The following is a 20,000-nucleotide window of genomic DNA, read 5'->3' as shown; positions in this document are numbered from 1 at the left end:
AAGAAGAAGAAGAAGAAGAAGAAGAAGAAATGTTTGTCAAAGATGTTTCTGATCAGTTTGGTTTGAATCAGTTATTTGATGATATAAAAACAGGCTGAGACGTCCTGATTGACAGATGACACTGACTCCTGATTGGTTGAGCTCAGATAGTGGAAGGAAGAGGAAATGTGTCGTTCATCTTTATTTACAGTCTATGGTCCAGATTTCAACACAATCCTCATTAGCATCATCTGCTGTGTTTGGTTTTCAGGGTGATCTTGGACCTCCTGGGATTCCTGGACAGAAGGGAATCAAACTGTACGCTGAGGGACCCAAAGAGCTGAAGGTCTGTCTTTATATGTCTGTCTCTGTGTCCTCATGTCTGTCTGTCTCTCCCCCTTATATCTGTCTGTATTTATATTTCAGGGAGAACCAGGTGAAGTTGGTGAGAAAGGCTGTCGTGGACTTTATGTGAGTCGACTCTGACCGAACCAACAGCTTTAGCATGATGTTATACAGTCTGCAGCTAGCATGACTGACGTGTGCGTTTTCTTTTGTGTTTCAGGGTGTACCTGGGAAAGAAGGGGTGAAGGGAGATAAGGGTGAGCAAGGTGACCTTGGCTCACTGGTGAGAGAAACATTGATCTATGATTAAAATTGATTTGAATTTATTTCTTCAGCCCACAGTAAAGCTGTCACTGAGCAGGTGGTAAAACGTGTTGCTGTTTGTGTTTCAGGGTAAACCGGGAAAAGATGGACTTGTCGGAGAACTCGGTGATCTGGTAATTAATGCTATGCTAATGCTAGTTTAGCATTCCAGACTGTGCAGAGACTGACTTCACCTGTTTGTGTTTGCAGGGAGACGCAGGGGATCGTGGGTACCTCGGTCCTCCAGGTATTGAAGGAGCCAAGGTGAGAACTGTATGAAGCACAGGAACAAATGTGTCAGATTTTAACCTGGACTTCATTCAGGAAAACGTTGCTGTGTCACCTCAAACTGTCATTTTCTACTTTGGTATTTTTAGGGGGAGACAGGTGATCGTGGACTTCCAGGTCTTCCAGGAGAGGTGAGTCTGAGGGAACTGACTTTTCTTGTTTTATTCTGCTCACGGAAAAGTGAATGTCGTGGTCATGAAGCTGCAAATTTAATCTCACCAGTGACAACAGGACGTCTGGTTCATTTCCAGCTGCGACATGTTTTAGCAGCAGCAGAGTGTTCGTCCTCACATTAGACTTCTTTTGTGTGTTTATCAGATGGTTTGGAATCACATATTCCTGAAGGGTCAGCCTGGTGTCCTAGGGCCCCGAGGAGCCCCTGGAGCCCCTGGAGAAAGAGGTATCACAGAGTCAATTATGAAGAGTTAAAACAGTTTACATCATTTTAAATCACGTTTTAATTTCATTTGAACACCTGGTATCAACATCTGTCTCAGGTGACGTACCAGTGTGATTGACAGCTAGTGCTGTCACATGGATGTCAGGCTCCACCCCCCACCCCCCCCCCCATGTCCAAATATGGTTACATCTTGATTAAAAAAACCAGGATGGCGCTGGACAGTGATGAATTCTTTCTTCAGCCTCCTCTTCTTCCTCATCTTCTTCCTCTTCTCTGCATTTTTTTTAGGAATCCTTGGCTTTCCTGGACTGGAGGGAGAGTCAGGTACACACCACACCCCTCTCTCTCTCACTTACTGTTATTGATCATATAAATATCAATATTATTAATCATCAGAATTCATCATAGTTACATTATTAGTAATTAAATGCAAACATGAAATAAGGAAAGGAACATATTTAGTGTAATAGGTATAATATTACTTTAAATGAAGTCACTTCTTCTTTTAAGGTTTGGCTCCTACAGGGCCTCTGGGCCCCCAGGGGACACCTGGTTTGACTGGACAAAAAGGAGAAACAGGAGAGCCGGGACCCCTCATCATTGGATCCCCAGGAGAGACTGGAGTCCCAGGAGTTCCAGGAGCTGAAGGAGAACCAGGAGAACCAGGAGAACCAGGTGATAACAACTTTTTTACAAAAAGATTCATGACGAAAGATTCAGACGAACAGAATCTGACGGACGTGACTGACAGTTTCTCCTCTGTCTTTCAGATTTCCTGCCAGGAGACGTCGGTCCTCCAGGAGCTAGAGGTGTGAAAGGCCTGATGGGACTTCCTGGGACCAGAGGGGAGGAGGGACAGATGGGTGAGACTTCACGTTAAGAGGACATCACATGACATGATGACATGTGATAATTAGTCGTCCACTGACATCAGTTACTTTCACAGTTAAAATTTCAGATTTCTGATGGAAGCTTTGTATGATTGATTGGTTGATTGACTGATTAATTGATTGACAGGTGAGAAGGGGGAGACATGCTTCGTCTGTCCTGTTGTTTCCGGATCCCCTGGACCCCCGGGTAGACCAGGAGAGCCAGGTGAAGCCGGGGTGACAGGTAAGAACGTGTCCGACTGTTTTCTTTCCTCAGATTATCTGAACGCTAGATAATGTGATCCACACAGTGACCTTTGATCACAGGTGAAGGTGGGGGGGTTATGACCTTATGTTTAAATAAAATTGTATAATATACAATATGTCTACTCACATATTCTACCATTACTGTCAATAACTCATTGCTGCTCAGTTTTTCTCTATCAGACAATTTCTTATATATAAATACTTTAAAGACCGTGTAAAGAAATGAAAAATATATTTTCTGAGTTTGTCAAGCTACAGGGCAATGTGCTATCAACCACCCAAGCAAATCTGATTGCTTAAAAAATGGGCAGGTTTATAAAAATAGGGATCAAAATCATGACAAAATCAGCAGTATTCTCCCTGACTGTGCTGCCTTCAGGTGCTGTTGAAAAACCAAAGTACTACAAGTACAACCAAGCTGAAGTATCCCTGTATGTGCAATTTGCCCATTTACTAAAGCAAAATGGGCTGTCACCTGAATCATTGAAAATAATCATAAGTGTTGTGTTTAATTGCAGCGTCATCTGTTCAAGGCTCCTTTTGTCCTGACGTACATGAACGTATCACGTGTATGTGTGCTTCTGTGCAGGCGCCAGCATGTGGTGCTAGCGCTGCAGCTAGTCACTTTTGATCAGCGGAGAACAGCTTGGTTTTCATTGAGATACTTCTTTTTCTTCTTCTCTGCTTGGTCCACCCTTCAAACATGTTCTTCTTCATACGGTCCAACGGTGGCCAAAACGTCAAGGAAACTATTGTTTAGCTTTTATATAGTTTTAGGGGGCTATGCTAATAAGGGCCGATAAAATGTATGATGACGTTGTGCAGTCCCCCTTCTCACACTCACACAGACAGACAACGGTCAAACTTCACAATTCAGTACAACAAAGTTCCCATTCTTTTCAATAATCACTTACTGACATGAACAGCATGTTAACAGACACATGGCTGGACTTCCCACGGCCTTAAAACATTGACACTCTTTTCCGTGAAGTTACAAACTGGTTCTTCTCATGTAGTGAATCCTGTTGTTGTGTTGATGTGTTCAGTTCCATCAGCATCTGTTGGACTCGTGTCCTGGGAGAGGATCCTCACATGGGACTGAGCTTTATTCACTGTTCACAGAGTTTCTCTGTAGTTTGACTAGTTGAGTTAAGAACAGAGGAAGTTGCTCCTTGTTAACATCTGTGAGACAAACTGGGATTTGTGAATATCACTATATACTAATAAAAGCTGAGAGCAAGTAAAAGTCACCTGTCTGATGTCGTAATGTTTCCAGGTGTGAATGGTTTTCCGGGACCTGAAGGTGACAAAGGGGTCACAGGAGTTCGAGGACCACCTGGTCCACAGGTGAGTCCAGCACTAAATATAATATAATATAATTTGATACAGAGTTAGCTTAGCAACAGTTAGCAGATGACAGTGATCACATAACTGCCATGTGATCACATGACTCTTACTTCTGTCCCCAGGGCCCCTTTGGTTTTCCCGGCTTCCCGGGGACCCCAGGACCTGTTGGTGAGCCAGGGATCATGCACAGGGTGGGGAGAAAAGGGGGAGGAAGGGGCCAGTGGGGGGTCAGGACAATCAGGTCTTGAGGGGACAGACGGAGCTGTGGGAGTCCCTGGACGGAAAGGTGTTGTGGGACAGAAAGGAAACCCTGTGAGTATCAGTTCGTGTCAGATGAGAGGGGGGGTTGGGGGTGGTCAAACCGAGTCAGTCACATGCCACCAGGTCAAAGACGGAAATCTGTGGTTCTATGTGTCTGCCCTCCAGGGGCCTCTGGGACAGAAAGGTGACAGGGGCCCACTCGGGGAGAGCGGCCCCAGAGGACTTATAGGACAGAGGGGACCTCCAGGACCTCCTGGTATCGGCATTCCAGGACCTCCAGGACCTAAAGGCAACGTGGGAGTCTTGGGACAGCGAGGGATTCCTGGAAAACAAGGTGAGTCTGTCCAGGTGAGAGAGTCCTCTTGAGAGTGTCCAGGACAGGCGTTGGGTCAGACCCTGAACTAAGGACCTGTCTCTCTCTCTGTCCGTCCATCCGTCCGTCTGTTTCAGGTGAAAAAGGTTCTCCAGGTGAAATCAAGACTTCTCCAGGTGATCCAGGACAGAAAGGAGAGAAAGGTTTATCAGGAAATCCAGGACCTGAAGGTGAGACAGGTTCACCTGTCGGATCGGGTTTTAAACTCAAAACTAAACAATCTGTAAAAATCTACTTATATAAGTCACTGGTCACACTAACCATGTAAACGCTCAGGGCCCCAGAGCTGGGGCCCAGCAGTCCGCCAGCTCTTTATTTGAAATATGCAAAAGTCAAACTGCTTCATTCACAGTTCTGTTCATGTTCATCTGCTGATTCACTTGTGTGTTCTGCTGCTCACAGGTGTGACAGGACCTCCAGGTGATCCTGGATCTGCTGGTCCAAAGGGAGAAGAAGGAGACAAAGGGTTTTCTGTGCAGGGGCCCCCAGGGTTCCCAGGGGTGAAAGGTCAGTGTAGGAACAGTACTGAAGAAACCAGTCGGCTGATGATAAATAGCAGTAATGCATATTTATTTTTGTCTGACCGCAGGAGTGAAGGGCCCTCCAGGTGCTCCAGGTTTATCGAGTTTTGGAATCAAGGGACGAGCGGGGCCATCTGGTCCACCGGGGATGCCGGGGCCAAAGGTAGTGTGGACCAAACCTAAACAATGTAGAAGGTTTCGGAAAGATGTCAATAACGTCTGAGCAGAGAGCGACTCCAAATAACAATGTGCAAGATAGCAGCGTTTGTATCTGAGATATTTTAGCATCATTTCTAAGAGGAAGTGGTGATGAGTCTTCAGACTTTATTTACTGTCTCTGACCAAAATATGTACATTGCCATCAAAAAAATAGTGTCCCTTGTCCTTGAGGTGTAAGTGGACTGAAGAAGAAGAATACCATCCCACCTCTGTCAGACCTGTGTAGCTGTTAGTTGTAAACAGAGGTGATGTCGAGCCACTGTCTGTTTCTGTGGTCACAGGGGGACAAAGCTACTGGTTTCCCAGGACAGCAGGGTCAGTTAGGCCCTCAGGGAGATGATGGCTCTGTGGGGTCCCAAGGAGAACCCGGACCCCAAGGAATCAATGGAGTTCCAGGACCTCCGGGACAAGATGCACCACCAGGGCCCAATGGTAGCTCATTTTAAGTTATGATGAAGAATAAAATACTGACATCTCTCATAGGCTCAGGTTTTCATGTAGAGACAATATCACCTTCACCTGTGTCAACTTTTTCTTCTTTAATTAACTGAACTGAAGTGAACTTAAGTGGAGTCTCTCTCAGGTCGTAGTGGTCTGGATGGTGTACCTGGTCCCCTTGGCTTTGTTGGACTCTGTTTAGAGGGGGCTCCTGGACCTGATGGAGAGGAAGGACAGATGGGTGTCATTGGATTCACAGGTAGCGACTGTGCAATATATTCCTTTTCACTCAGGAACTTGCCCCCGACGTTTGTTTATAGAATTTAGTGAAACAAGAACCCACTTGTCTCTCAGTCTAACAGATATTCTGCTTTCCAGGGGCCAGAGGCACAAAAGGGTTACAGGGTGACCCTGGGCTGCCAGGTTTGGGATCCCTGGGGCCTCAGGGCGCATACGGGACTCCAGGGTTTGATGGACCTCAAGGGCCAGTAGGAGGTATCGGACTGGAGGGCCTGAGAGGGACCAATGGGGAGCCAGGAAGCCCAGGTGAGGGCTGCTCCTCACTTGAGAGAACAGCTATCTGTGCTAATGCTAATATCCCTACTTATTAATGATCTGATTGTTGATCATCAGATCGATTTACTATGTCTAACTGAAACCTGGCTGCAGAATGGTGAGTATGTAGGTTTGAATGAAGCGACGCCCCCCCCACCCATATTTATACTCATATTCCTCGAAGCACAGGCAGAGGTGGGGGGGTTGCAGCAATCTTTATATCAGACTTATCAACCCTCGACCCACAGGTAGTTATAACTCGTTTGAAAATCTTATAATCAGCCTCATACTTCCCAGCCTGAAATCACATAAACCAGTTCATCTAGTTATCGTAGATCGTCCTCCTGCCCCTTACTCTGAATTCTTCTCTGAATTCTCTGAGTTTCTATCTGAGCTCGTTCTTAGGACAGATACAATCATTATAACAGGTGATTTCAACATTCATGTAGATGTTGCCAACAACAGCCTTAGTTCAGCTTTTAACTCAACAATAGACTCAATTGGTTTCACCCAACATGTGAATAAACCCACTCACTAGTTGATAACTTTGTTAATAGAACAGCAGCCTCATTAAAAACAACCCTTGACGCTGTGGCCTGCTAAAAAAGAAGAAAGTAAATCAGGAGATTAGCTCCATGTTTTAATTCTCAAACACGTGTTTTAAAACAGACATCACGGAAGCTAGAGAGGAAGTGGCGTTCCACCCGTCAATATGATTTTCACCTGGCCTGGAGAGATAGTCTGATAAATAACAAGAAGGCCAGAAGCTCCTATTATTCTTTATTAATAGAAGAAGATAAGGTTCTTCTTCAGCTCTGTAGCTGACAGAGAGTCACACCTCTACTGATCCATCTATTCCTCTAACTCTGAGAAGCAATGATTTCATGAACTTCTTCACCAATAAAATTATAACCATCAAGGAAACAATCCACAACCTCCATAAACAGCACAGATATACGGTCCAGAAACCATAGAACCACCTGTAGCACCAGATCTATATCTGGACCTCTTTTCTTCAGTTGATCTTCTGAACTGACGTCACTAGTTTCATCATCTAAACCAACAACTTGTCTTTTAGACTCTGTCCCAACTGGACTGTTTAAGGAAGTTTTCACCCTAATTGAAAGTTTCATATTGAATCAGATTAATATGTCTTTGTTAACCGGCTGCGTACCACAAGCTTTTAAGGTAACTGTAATTAAACCTCTGCTTCAAAATCCCACTGTTGATCCAGATGTTGTAGCTGATTAGACCCAAATCAAACCTTCATTTCCAAAACCCTAGAAGAAGCTGTTGCTAACCAGCTGTGTGACGACTGAGACAGAAATGATCTGTTGGAAAACCTTCAGTCAGGATTTAGAGTCATCACAGAAACAGCTGTTAACAGTTACTAACAACCTTTTCATGTCCTCAGATAATGGACTTGTCTCTTACTGGTCCTGTTGGATCTTAGTGCAGCATCTGACCCCACAGATCATAAGATCCTGTGACAGAGACTGGAGCAACATGTCGGGATCAAAGGAACATCAGACTGGTTTAAATCATATTTATCACATAGATTTCAGTTTGTTCATGTGAACACTGACTCCTCCATGCACACACAAGTTAGTCATGGAGTTCCACAGGGTTCTGTCCTTGGACCGATACTCTTCAGCTTATATCTGCTCCCTTTAGGCAACATCATCAGAAAGCACCTCGTACACTTCCACTGTTACGCAGACGACACCCAGCTGTACATATATGAAGCCTGATGAATCTAATCACTTAGTCCAACTTCAGGAACGTCTCAAGAACATCAAGGTCTGGACGACCCAGAACTTCTTACTTCTCTTCTTACTTCCCCCCACATTCATTCATTTATTTTGATACATGTGACTAACTATGTCTTTTTATGTACTATTACTATTATTATTATTAGTAGTAGTAGTAGTATTATTAACAATAATACTTATTAGTCATTAATTATTATATGAACTGTTGCTGCTCTCATTAATAATCAACAGCATCTTGACACTGTTTTCATTGTAACTAGTCAGAGATGATACCTGATGCTGCACAAGTGTTGCTGGTCTCTCTCTCCTCTCTCTCTCCCTCTCTCCTCCCCCTCCCCACTATCTCTCTCTCTCCTCTCCTCCCCATTTTCCCCTGCTCACCCCAACCGTTCGAGGCAAACCCCCCACCCCCCCACACACACACATTGAGTCTGGTTCTAGAGGTTTCTTCCTGTTAATGAGGGAGTTTTTCCTCCACAGTCACAAAGTGCTGCTCATTGTGGGAACTGCTGGTTTCTCTATTATAAACGATTTTAAGGTCTTGAACTTTTATTTAAAGAGCCTTGAGATAATGTATATTATGATTTGGCGCTATACAAATAAAATTGAATAAAATTGAATTAATTCTGATTCTAACTGAACAGGGACGACAGAATGAACGAGTTGTTCTGTTGAAACAGTAGGTGAAACGAAAGATGGCGGCAGCTGTACGTATGGGATGGATCATTTTGACACGTGTAAAACATAATGACATGTTTACAGCTAGCGGCGCCTGGTTTCTGGACTCTCAGACTTTCTTAAGTGTTATACAATATGTTACTTGTTAGTTATCTTCCTGAGAATGCTCTTTGACCTGTTAGATGGAGAGGTTCCCATCTTCAAGTAGGAAGCATGTTTCGAACTAGATGCTCCCTATGTATGAGGTCATTTTATCTCAAGTTTTGGGCGTAAACAAGTTCCTATATGAATGCTTGTCCGGCACCGGTGACGACTTGCATTGGCCGAGAACGCCTCCGGAGTACCAGGTACCCGCCCTGACCTGTAACTGTAATAACCCACATACAAGAAAGAACGGTGTCCGCGTGGCGATTCTTCATCATCATCTTCAACATCACTGCTGCTTAAAATATACGATAAATTTGGCCACGAACTCTGGACGTGCTGTTGGCCTGCGGCATCTCCAAGACCTTTCACACGGTGAGCATTTTCTCACTTGACTGATGCTGGTTCATTCATTGAAGCTGTGTGCCTGCTGTCTGGTCACACCGTAAAGAACCTTTTCTTTTTATGGACATGTCATGTTGTGTTGATGTTTGAAGTGAAGTTCGTGTTAATTTGATTTTATTTATGTAGAGGTGCACAACGCAAATAAAGGGGGATTATTATAAGAGAAGATAAAAGTGAAGAAAGGAAATAACATAAATACAAGAGATGTATTGTATGTAGAATAGCTTCATTGTAACGATAAGGTGAGCTAAATAACGTGCGAGATTAATGAAGATTACCTCAACTTAACGGTAAGACATGTAGATTAGTCAAGTGATAAAGTTGGCTTGGAAGCATAGCCGTAGAATTGAGTTAAAAAGAGAAAATTGGGATAATCCTGGATCCAGGAAATTTGAATAAATAAATGTAAACAGTATAAGTGTGACAGAGTAATGAGAGAGAAATAGATCAAAGAGATGATCAGAAAGACGCGCCGCAGAATCTGGGATATAGAAGCCCTCAGGAAGAGGAGCTGTTAGAATGGGCCGTGAAAATCTTCACTACAGGTCAGTTTAATAAACTGAGATTGTAGAATTGTGTACCTGATTGTATGTTCTCACTCTGAACATTTTGTTGACGAACAGTGTTTGGTGCAGCTCTCATCGAATATTTGCATCTCATAGGTAGCATAAATTTAAAAGAATAAGAAAGAAAAAGTGCCGCAAAAAGCATGCTATATGAATGTATGGTATGAATGAGTTGTTTTGGGGAATATACATGAGTGCTGTTTGTGTTTTTCATTGTGTGGCAATGTGTGTTCATGAACAGGGAGACATCTCCCCAGCCGTACCTCTGGTGTGTGTGTGACACGTGGTCACTACTGTGTTCCAGCTGTGTGACAAATTGCAGCAGGGGTTGGTCTATGTGGTTTAGATTAAATAAATAAGATTTTATGTGATTGAATAAACATATATAGGTTGTGGTTGGAGCAACGGGAAATTTGATAACTTATAAGGAAAGATATTTTGCTTTCTGTATTAAATAAACAATGAGTGCTCTCTTCCAGAGGACGTAATGAATTATGCGGGTCTAGTTTCTCCTCCTCCACTCGCCCCCACCTTTCCCCATGTTCGTATCTCTCCTCGGCTCCTGGAGAGAGACCGCCTGTGGAAAGAATTAGAAAAGAGGGGGAGAAAGGGGTTGTAAATTTTCTAAGACATGAGACAACGACATGAGGAGAGACTTTCATACTTCTCACCTCTGTGATTAACACCCTCTTGTGAGACGCAGGGGCAGAGTCACAAAAGTTTTTAAAACCAATTCTTTAATGGGGTTTAGTTTAAACTAAAAAAGACAGTTTGTTTGTTTGTTTGTGGGACAGCGAGAGATTGTGCAGACAGTATTAGGAAATAATATTGTTTGTTTGATTCAGCTAGGATTGGATATGAGCTTGTAGTTCTAAAAATTCTCTTAACCGCTAAAACTTTTGTTTCATTTGTTTTCATTAAATTTACAAATGCTTAGTTAGGGGTTTAATTTGGGAACAAATTTAGTTTAATTTGACATTTTGGACTTTAAACACTGATAATGATAATTTTTGATAGAAGGAGAGAAAGTAAGGAATTTAGTTTTAAGGTGATAACGAGAAATTGGTTGCATTGACTAGAGAATGCACATATGCTGGTATCAAGAGAGTGCGAACATCTACACTCACGGGCTGGTATAAATAAGAATAACATATCTGTTTTTCTCACTGGGACTGGACACATGTGCTGTGTGCAGGCAGAGAGTCATACAGATATATATTGGTTTATGAAAGTGGACTGTTGGAGTTATTAATACAGCCGTGAATAAATAATAAACTATTGAGAACTTTAAAGATATTATTAGAGTGAAATAAACTAAATTATATATTGATGATGCATGGTATGGGATTACTAGTATTTAAAGGAGAAAAACATCTATTGACCTAAATGCTGGCAGATAACGTGTGCAAATGTAAAAATCATACTGAATCGCTTTTATGATGCTGTTCAAAGGACCTAATGGGTTCATAGGATACTAAATCATTGCTCGTTTTTCCCCTTATCCATTTCCGTGAGTGGAATTGGGAGGCCGTGCATCACACAGATTGAGGCTTCTTGCTGACGTCTGCAGCTGCTCCTGTCTCCAGTCTGATCAAGGCCGGTACAGTTTATCCAAAAATAAATAAATAAATAAATAAATAAATGAATAAATAAATAAATAAATAAATAAATAAAAGGCTTGGCAATGGACTGACCAGTTAATGCATTTAACTAATTAATAGGAATATGATTGTTTGGTCTAAACTCTGCTGTCAGTTGCATGCGGAGTTTTATTGTTTGTGCGTGGCTTATTCTGATCTCTCTGTGCTGTGTTGAGACTCACTATTGTGACTGTTTGATGATTTGAGGTGAATATTGGTTGATAATTAGGTGATTGTCTGCTGTGCGACTAAGAGCACATTTGGTGACAGTCAGTCACTTGTGGAGGCAGATCTTTTGTCAAACATTATAAGCGGACTTTGCTGTGCTATTACATCAATGAGCTTTGATTCCTTTGGAGTTGGCAGATCAATTTCATTTTCTATTATTGGCTGTGGTGTCTTAATGGTTTTGATACATGGATTGATTAATTTGTTAGTTGGTTGATTTATTGATTGAGTCTCTTTGATTGATTTGTTGATTGATTAATTGGTTGATTACTGACGAGTTAATTGGTTGATTGTTTGGTTGATTGATTGATTGATTGGTTAATTGGTTGATTGATTGGAAAAAAAAAAAAAGGGGGAGATAAAATAGCTTTAAGTAGTTTTAATCTTAGCAATTACTTTTTAATTTACAATAAGGGAACATATGAAGCTGTTTTCATAATGGGGAAAAAGGGCACTAAAAGTCCAAAAGTAATTACTCCTGTTGATGTAGTACAGAAGAATAATCCTTTAGTTAAAGGCATCGCAAACATTGCAAAGATATCGGAAAAATGGCATAAACGCTGGCCTGAAATTGACCAACCATGGCCAGTAGAGGGGACTCTTAACCCCGATGTAATTATAATAATGCAGGTACTTGTGTCCACATACAAGGCAGAGCAAAAGAAGGGCAAGAAGGGGGAAAAACGCAAAGAGAAGAGGCAAGTAGAGCTTGGCATTCTCCAGTTATTTGAAAATGAGGGACAGAAACTGATCAAAGCTGCAAACGATAAGAGAGATAGAGACGTAGAAGAAATAGGACAAAATACAAAACAAACAGAAAAACTGGTGACAAACACCAATCCATTTTTCTCACATATGAATCCAGTAAAGAGACCGCCACCTTATGAGGAAGGGACGAAGTCTAAACAAATCTATCCTCAGCTCCCAGTGATCAGTCAGGAGGGTAACTATCATATCAGAGACAAGGAGGACAAAATAATAGAAACGGGACAAGCAGAAACAACTATAACGATGTATCCAAATTCCAAAAGTAAGAAGAAAACGACACGTTTCGGAACTAGGATCAAAAGGGTGGAATATGGAGATGATAATGATCAAAGTGATCTGGAAGGGAGCATGGGAGGATATGACCCTGCAGTCAGGCGGATACTGGCTAGAGCGGAAAAAAGAGGAGATGTTACCACTAATGACAGTGAGAATGGAGACAGCGATGAAGATTTGGAGGCTAGGACTCCTTCATCTTCAAGAAGGTTTTGTCCACCTACATTCAGTACTGAAATAGAAGAGGATGTACGGAGGACTTTAAGAGAGGTCGAAAGAAGTATGGACCGATGCTCCTATGACTTGGGAAAAACTAGTAGTCCAGAAAGACAAAGAACACTGGTGAACCAGTTAGAGGAGTTGCAGATACGGAAGGAAGAGCTGCAGAAAGAAGGCTCCCAACTATTGGGCATGAAAAATGCATTGCGCTCAAGAAAACAGTTGACACTCAAGAAGATGTTTCCAGTGGTCATCCGAGGGCAGAGTTTGGAGCATAAGCCTTGGCAGAGTACAGATATGTCAAACATACTTGAGAAGTTACCACTCTTCAAGATGGAGCACATTCTTGATTTCGGGTTGGAAGAGAGATTATGGTGGAGAACAACCTGCCAAATTGGAGATATATTAAGAGACTCTGGCTAATCTCCTTGGAGTTCATGCTATGGAGAAATTTTTACAGAAAGCTGACTTAATCGATATGTGGGGAACTGCTGTGAATGATTCAGAGCTGTTTTCTGCAACAGAGGTCGAGCGGAGAGCGCTGAAAGAGACATTTCCGACAAATATACATCCTGACAACATTTTTATTGAACCACTGGGACAGGAAGAAACCCGAGGGCCTATGTGCTTTAGGAAACTCATCAAGTGTGAGAAATATCACAGGAAATGACCCGGATTTGAATCAAATGGAGCAGTCAATTTTGCGAGCCAGAATAGAAGGTTGCCCCTATCAGTGAGGAGCAAACTGGCAGAGGTGGTTGGTCTTGGAAGCATGGCAAAGGGTGTCTATAATGGATCATATAGCCCATCAAGTGGTGCTGTATAGGAAAAAGGAACATGACCAGAAAGATCAGGACCAAGAGACCCTCAGAAAACTCCAATCACAACTGGTGGATAATAAGAAGATGGAGGTTGAAGTAGGCTCTGGTTATGTAGAATCAGCTCCACTAAATCAAATTCATTACCACAACTACAGTCATCCAGGTTTAGCTCCAATCGTTCAGCCATCGGTTCCAGTTGTCTCCTACCCACAGCCAACCTTGGTCAAGCGCAGAATTGAGAGAAGGGATCAAGGAAATTCTCGGAAGAGGAAGAGGAGGTGAAGGTTTAATCCAAATTTTCAACAGCGTTCAGAAGAATGTTATAATTGTGGATAATTAGACACTTTCTGCCCGTGAGTGCAACAAGTCAGAGGACTTCAGAGGGAACTCCAGAGGAAACTTCAGAGGAGGATTCAGGGGCCAATCAGGGCCACCCAGAGGACCGGGTGAACCCTTACAGAGGCCCGAACCAGGATTCTAGAGATGCCCTGGAAGACTCGGAAGGGGTGTCAGCTGATAGTAGTGTCAGGGCTTCTGAGAGATCCACAATAGAGGTGGAAAATAAATAATCGACCATTGGAAGTAATGGTGGATAGCGGAGCTGCTTTACCTGTATTCAGCCTGAAGATGCTATACATCTCCCCATGTCTCGTCAATTGATTCGACAATCGGGTTTGAGGAATGAAACAGCTGATTCCTCTCACAGAACCAATAATTGAGCTCAGTTATAAAAATCGGAAGATTACAATACACCATATTGGTATCAGAACATACACCTATTGCACTTTGGGAAGAGGATGCTTGTGTAGATTGAAGTGTACAATAAAGTTTACACCAGACGGCTGTTCGGTGGAAGTGCCAAATGATATTTTTCACCAATCATTGATGACAACGGAGACTGAAGCTTTCTTCAGTATTTTGATCGGGAAGGTCTTAATGCAGATTTTTGAGCCAGCTAAATTGTGGGAGAGAAGTTTATCATTGCTAATATGCCTGATGCGAAGCTCTAGAGTATCCATTTCACTGCACGCTCAAGTATTTCTGCTAATAATGATGCCCAACCAAACACAGAGGAATGGTTGAGTCACAACTAAAGTGTCTAACTCAGTTCGGTTGTATAATTTTGGGACCACAAGGAGCAGCCATGAAGATACACAGAGATGACTATTTGGATAAAGAGTTTGATATCGAGAAGAGTGTGCCACATGTGACCTTGTTGGTGTGTGAAGAATAAGGGGCTATGAAGCATATAGGAGAAATGATGGCAGAAGCAGAAGAAGCTTGTTTTTATACTGGTAAAAGAGAATCTTGCCATCTGGAGGAGGAGGATCAGAGATCTATTACATCATGATTCTGCTCAAGGACAAGGAAAGCCACAACCAAAGTGGATGACACATGAGTCAATTTGCAGTGCTAAGATGGACTCAGACTTAATGAGAGAAGAGATGTTATGGCCAAGTTCCAGAATGTTTGTGGTCTCGGCATAGTACCGACATTACCTTGTAGTCAGCCCAACCAGTGGAGAGCTGAACTCCGGCTCAGAGTCAAACCTCCTTTGAAGAACCAGTATCCACTGAAGGAAGAGGCAATCCGAGGAATTGAACCACAGATTGAAGGACTTTTGAAAGCAGGTGTTTTGAAGATAACACAGAATCCCCAGAGTAACACGCTTGTTGCCTGTGGAAGAAGCCAGATGATTCATACTGCCTGGTACATGATTTGAGAGCGGTGAATGAAGTGATAGCTGATTTTCCAGCAGTATGGCTTGATCCACAGTTACTTGTTAGCCCAAATTCTCCAGATGCGATACATTTCACAGTGTTAGATTTATGTGGTGCGTTTTTCAGTGTTCCACTTAGTATAGAAAGTCAAGGCTTATTTGGGTTCACGACAATGGACTTTTTATGAGTATAAGTAACAGTAAAGATAACAATTCTAAAGATTTGGATAAACTGATCTGAGTAGTCCTAATATGAACTTCATGAAGGAACTATGGTGACACAGCACTAAGCCAAGTACAAGTGGATGAAAGAATGTGGGTTTCCAACTGGGGGAAGTTTTTTAGGTATAAGACAGCTGAAACAGCTGAGACTGAAGCTAAAAAGGAGAAAGAAAAATAGCCGCCAGAAATGTAAATCTTTTACATTTCAGGCAGATAGAAGGTATGTGGAATGTGGTTAGAAGATAGCCATGGTAGAGTTCTTTAGTTCTGTTAGGACATCACCATTAAGGAACATACTAATTAATGACAAAAAGGAGACTGAAGGTTGAGGAGATTGTAGTCTTTATGTATATAGGCCTCAACAGGAAGACTAAGGTGATTATAGGTGTTCTTTTTATGATCCACGCTTTGGGAGTGAGCGGTCCCAGCTGGGATTTGAGTTCAGATAGTGTCTCTAGTGATAATAGGTGAGAATAAGAATATAGACTCAAGATGTTGGGGGAAACAAGAGGTAATTGACGACGATGATATCAACTCCCCACACGAAAGCTGGGAAAATGGAAGGGAAATCTACCTTTTAGTGTTAAAAGTTATTGAAGGTATAACAATGATTTAACTACAGTGGCGCCAGATGATTTCTATAACGCCACCTCCTTTGAATACTGTGTGATCAGAGTTAAGTTAGGAGGAACAGCTACCTTCCTTGTCATGATGTGAAGGTGGAATGTTGGTAGTAACATTCCCTCCCAAGTGGGAAAATAGTCGTAGAAGATGTGTTGTTGACAAGACCTGAAGTTGATATTGTGCCTCGTGATCAAAGGAAGTATGTTTTGTATAATGACATGAGGTGGTTGAAAATTAAAGATGATTGTTCACTTGTCCTGCGTAGTTACATGGAAGCATCTGCAAGTGGGAATACATGTGTACTTATTTAGAACCGGAGTTTAAATTTGTTCCATATCAAAATTATTGGATAAAAGGTCATATAACTCGTAAAGTGACACTCATGATAAAAGATTTGAGTCCTATTGGAGTTTTAATGTTACTAAAGGGGTTCCAGGAACAATTTACCACAGTAATCACTCCAATGCTGAATAGTACACAGATGAAGCTTGTTACTTTAGCTCCAGAAACAACTAAGAGTGTTCATACATCAACTCAGTTCTACTTCACTTAGCTATGACTTTGAAGGGATGAATAATACAACAGTGACGATATCTTTGACGTTCACGACATTTGTAAAATGTGACGTAGACATCTGACAATGACACCTTTGACATTTAAGGATGTGGTTAATGTAACCCAGAAGGCTAATGTTAAAGATAGAGCCCAGGGGTGAACAGTAGTAATGAGATTGTTGAAGCAGAGAACAGATGATGGAAGAGAATGATGCAGATTCATCTGTGACAGCTCAGAGGACTATTTCAGACGAGATAATTACTTTTTGACTCTGATCGACACCAGAACATATGACTGATCAATACCATACATTACAAAGAGAGAACTAAATGGAAGTGCGGGCTTGATCCTTCAGTATTACAAATTGCAGACCCATGGGCAAGTAGGAACTTATGGTCTCCAGCAATTAACGCATTCCGTAAGATCGGTTACGAATTGGAATGGTCCATGTGTGGTAAAGATTCCATCGCCAACTCATACCTTCAATTTTAGAGACTGTACCAGACCCACTAAATCGCTATATGCCAAAGCAGGCACTATCGCGGGCTGTTGTATCAGCAGCAGTCAGCAGAAGATATAGTGATGGCTTCTGGCTGGGTACATCTGTTTAGGCCTAGATCTACTTGTTCTTGGTTGGGGGAATTACCATATGTAAATTTACTTGATCAGCATGAAAATATCAAAACGCAAGGTCCCTGATATAATGGAAGTGACATCAGCAGAGCTACCAGCTGTTTTTGTTCAAATAATACTCATGATGGGCCGAATGTTTTTATGGGGATATCAGATTGTGACGAATATATGATGGACTTGGGTGTAAGCGTGGACATAAGATGAGTAATGATTCGTATGAAGTAACTTTGATGTACCACATCAGAGGCAGAATATAACTTAAGGGTGCAGATCCAAAGTTTGCCTGGGAATGTGGACATAGGGAATTTCAAGGATATTTGGTGGGTTTGTGGTGATAAGGCATATATATTTCTACCGTATGGGTGGACAGGATGTTGTTATATACAAATGCTGAAACTCCCATATGAAGTTTTTACTATGCAGAAGGGAAAGGGCCAGATGATGTCCAATCTAATGTCGCTTTCCGAAGTAGGAAGAAACGGGAGATGGCACAGTTTAACAATTTGGAATCGTGTACCATTGGAGAATAAGTCTAGCAAGAGAAGTGGCTATAGATTATTTCCATGGTATGTGGTGACATTCTTGGTGCAGATCACATTGATAATATTACCTATACCCTACAGGGTTTGAATATTTGTCAAATACTGAGAAAAGCTTCTCACAGACTGACGTTGCTAAAACATGACATGGCTCTAGACTATATTTTGGCCAAACAAGGTGGCTCATGTGTGGTTTTTGAACTTAACTGGGAATGCTTTGTACTTTGATTCCTGAGCAGTTCTGATATTATGACTAGTGTTATAGATGCATTGAAGTTTATGGGTGATGCGCTTTGCCCGCTGAAAACGCTGGATGGTCTGCAAATGCTGCAAGCTGCAAGACAAATTAGGGCCAGTAGAGCAGTGAGTTGAAGTTCAGGTTTTGGCAGCACTTGTTCAATCGCGAGTGTGATGTTTTGTTTGCACGCCGCAGTTGCTGACCTCGCGAAGGTTATGATAAAGCCATGAGATGGGGTTGGTTGCACGCCCGGTGATCAAACTCAGATGCCATTATTATTTTGGTGCTGACACGGACGTTGGGATGTGGACGACGATAAGTGGGTGGACATATCCATTTTGAATATCTGATGTTATTATAATCTTAACATTTACCTCTGTTATTGCTTAGTTATTTTGTAGTTTCTTCTTATATTAGAGGTGTGTGTACAGGGGGAAATGGGACAATATGACTTATAATTTCACATTTACTTAAAGAGTGTTAATCTATATTTGATGTTTGATTTAAAATCTGCCTTTGTATGCAAAAAAAGATAAATGGTTTCTTTTCTTTCATTCTAGAACATATTGGGGGAAGACTACTGTGAGGGTGGTTGATTGTTCAGGACCTGATGTGTTGAATGGATCTGCATTACCTCAAACAAGAGAAAACAACATTGAATGGACTGTGGAAGGACTCTGAACAAGGACGATGATGTTTTATTATCCAGATTCAACACGTCATCGATAATACAACTGAGAATCAATGCTGCTGAGAAACTACAGTGTTATGCTATTTCATAAGTTTCTCTATATACTGCATGAGTAATATTAGAATTGAACTATACTCTGTGTTAATTGCTAGGTAAAATGTGATGTTTTCTGTTATTGCAAATATACTGGGACCTCAGATGTTTTCTTTTCTTGGTGTTTAGGATAGGTAGAGGGGCTAGGCAGGAAAAGGTCTCACATGGAAGGTGACATGGGTCGACCAGCCTGACTTGGGGAGTGCCATTTGTTTTGTTTTGATTTGCTGAGGGTTCCATATGTAGTATTTGCTTAAATCATTTCCTTTACACAATTTGCTAAAATTCCTAATTTCATTGGTATGGAGTACTATGTCATGGGCCCGCTAGGCAGAGGGGCCGTGGAGAGAATTTTTCTCCTTCTGCCTAGTTTGTTTTGATGGATATTTCAGGAAAGATAGTTGCCTGATGGTTTTTCACTTACTCTTACGCTCCATACAGTTGCTTTTATTATTACAATTATGTTACAGACCTGATTGTTATTTTTGTCATGATTATACACCTGTATGTTTTATTCTTGTTCTTCGAGACTTGTGAAGTCTCGAAGGGGGAATATGTGTGTATTACAATATTGATCATTTTGACACGTGTGTAGTAAAACATAATGACATGTTTGTTAGCTAGCGGCGCCTGGTTTCGGGACTCGTGACTTCTAAGTGTTGTTTGCAATATGTTACTTGTTAGTTATCTCTTCCTGAGAATGCTCTTGACCTGTTAGATGGAGAGGTTCCCATCTTCAAGTGGAAGTAATGTTTCGAACTAGATGCCCTCTATGTGGCGAGGTCATTTTATTTCAAGTTTTGGGCGTAAACAAGTTCTCTATATGAATGCTTGTCCGGCACCGTGACTAGACTTCTGCATTGGCCGAGAACGTCTCCGGGTATACCTGAAAATTGGCCCTGACCTGTAAATTCTGTGTAATAAACCTTATTATACAAGAAAGAACGTGTCCACATGCATTCCTTCATCATCATCTTCAACATCACTGCTGCTTAAAATATACGAC

The 20,000-nt window shown here is 41.8% G+C and overlaps 1 protein-coding gene across 1 annotated transcript in view; it reads left to right on the top strand.

Annotated features, from left to right (window-relative positions):
* The window catches only part of LOC118106630 (collagen alpha-1(I) chain), a 688,934-nt gene that overhangs the window by 8,034 nt on the left and 660,900 nt on the right, over window positions 1–20,000 (top strand). The window contains 21 exon segments of the mRNA XM_047339634.1: window positions 251–325; window positions 406–450; window positions 545–607; window positions 717–761; window positions 838–891; window positions 1,005–1,046; window positions 1,234–1,315; window positions 1,604–1,639; window positions 1,826–1,990; window positions 2,086–2,178; window positions 2,333–2,428; window positions 3,728–3,798; window positions 3,921–4,024; window positions 4,026–4,110; window positions 4,225–4,393; window positions 4,510–4,602; window positions 4,835–4,939; window positions 5,022–5,116; window positions 5,454–5,604; window positions 5,756–5,869; window positions 5,989–6,156. Of these exon segments, the coding sequence (XP_047195590.1) occupies window positions 251–325; window positions 406–450; window positions 545–607; window positions 717–761; window positions 838–891; window positions 1,005–1,046; window positions 1,234–1,315; window positions 1,604–1,639; window positions 1,826–1,990; window positions 2,086–2,178; window positions 2,333–2,428; window positions 3,728–3,798; window positions 3,921–4,024; window positions 4,026–4,110; window positions 4,225–4,393; window positions 4,510–4,602; window positions 4,835–4,939; window positions 5,022–5,116; window positions 5,454–5,604; window positions 5,756–5,869; window positions 5,989–6,156 (1,951 nt within the window).

The sequence above is a fragment of the Hippoglossus stenolepis genome, chromosome 4, assembly GCF_022539355.2.
Source record: "Hippoglossus stenolepis isolate QCI-W04-F060 chromosome 4, HSTE1.2, whole genome shotgun sequence".
In the NCBI taxonomy this organism is placed as follows: Eukaryota; Metazoa; Chordata; class Actinopteri; order Pleuronectiformes; family Pleuronectidae; genus Hippoglossus; species Hippoglossus stenolepis.
This window is presented reverse-complemented; position numbering and strand designations above follow the sequence as displayed.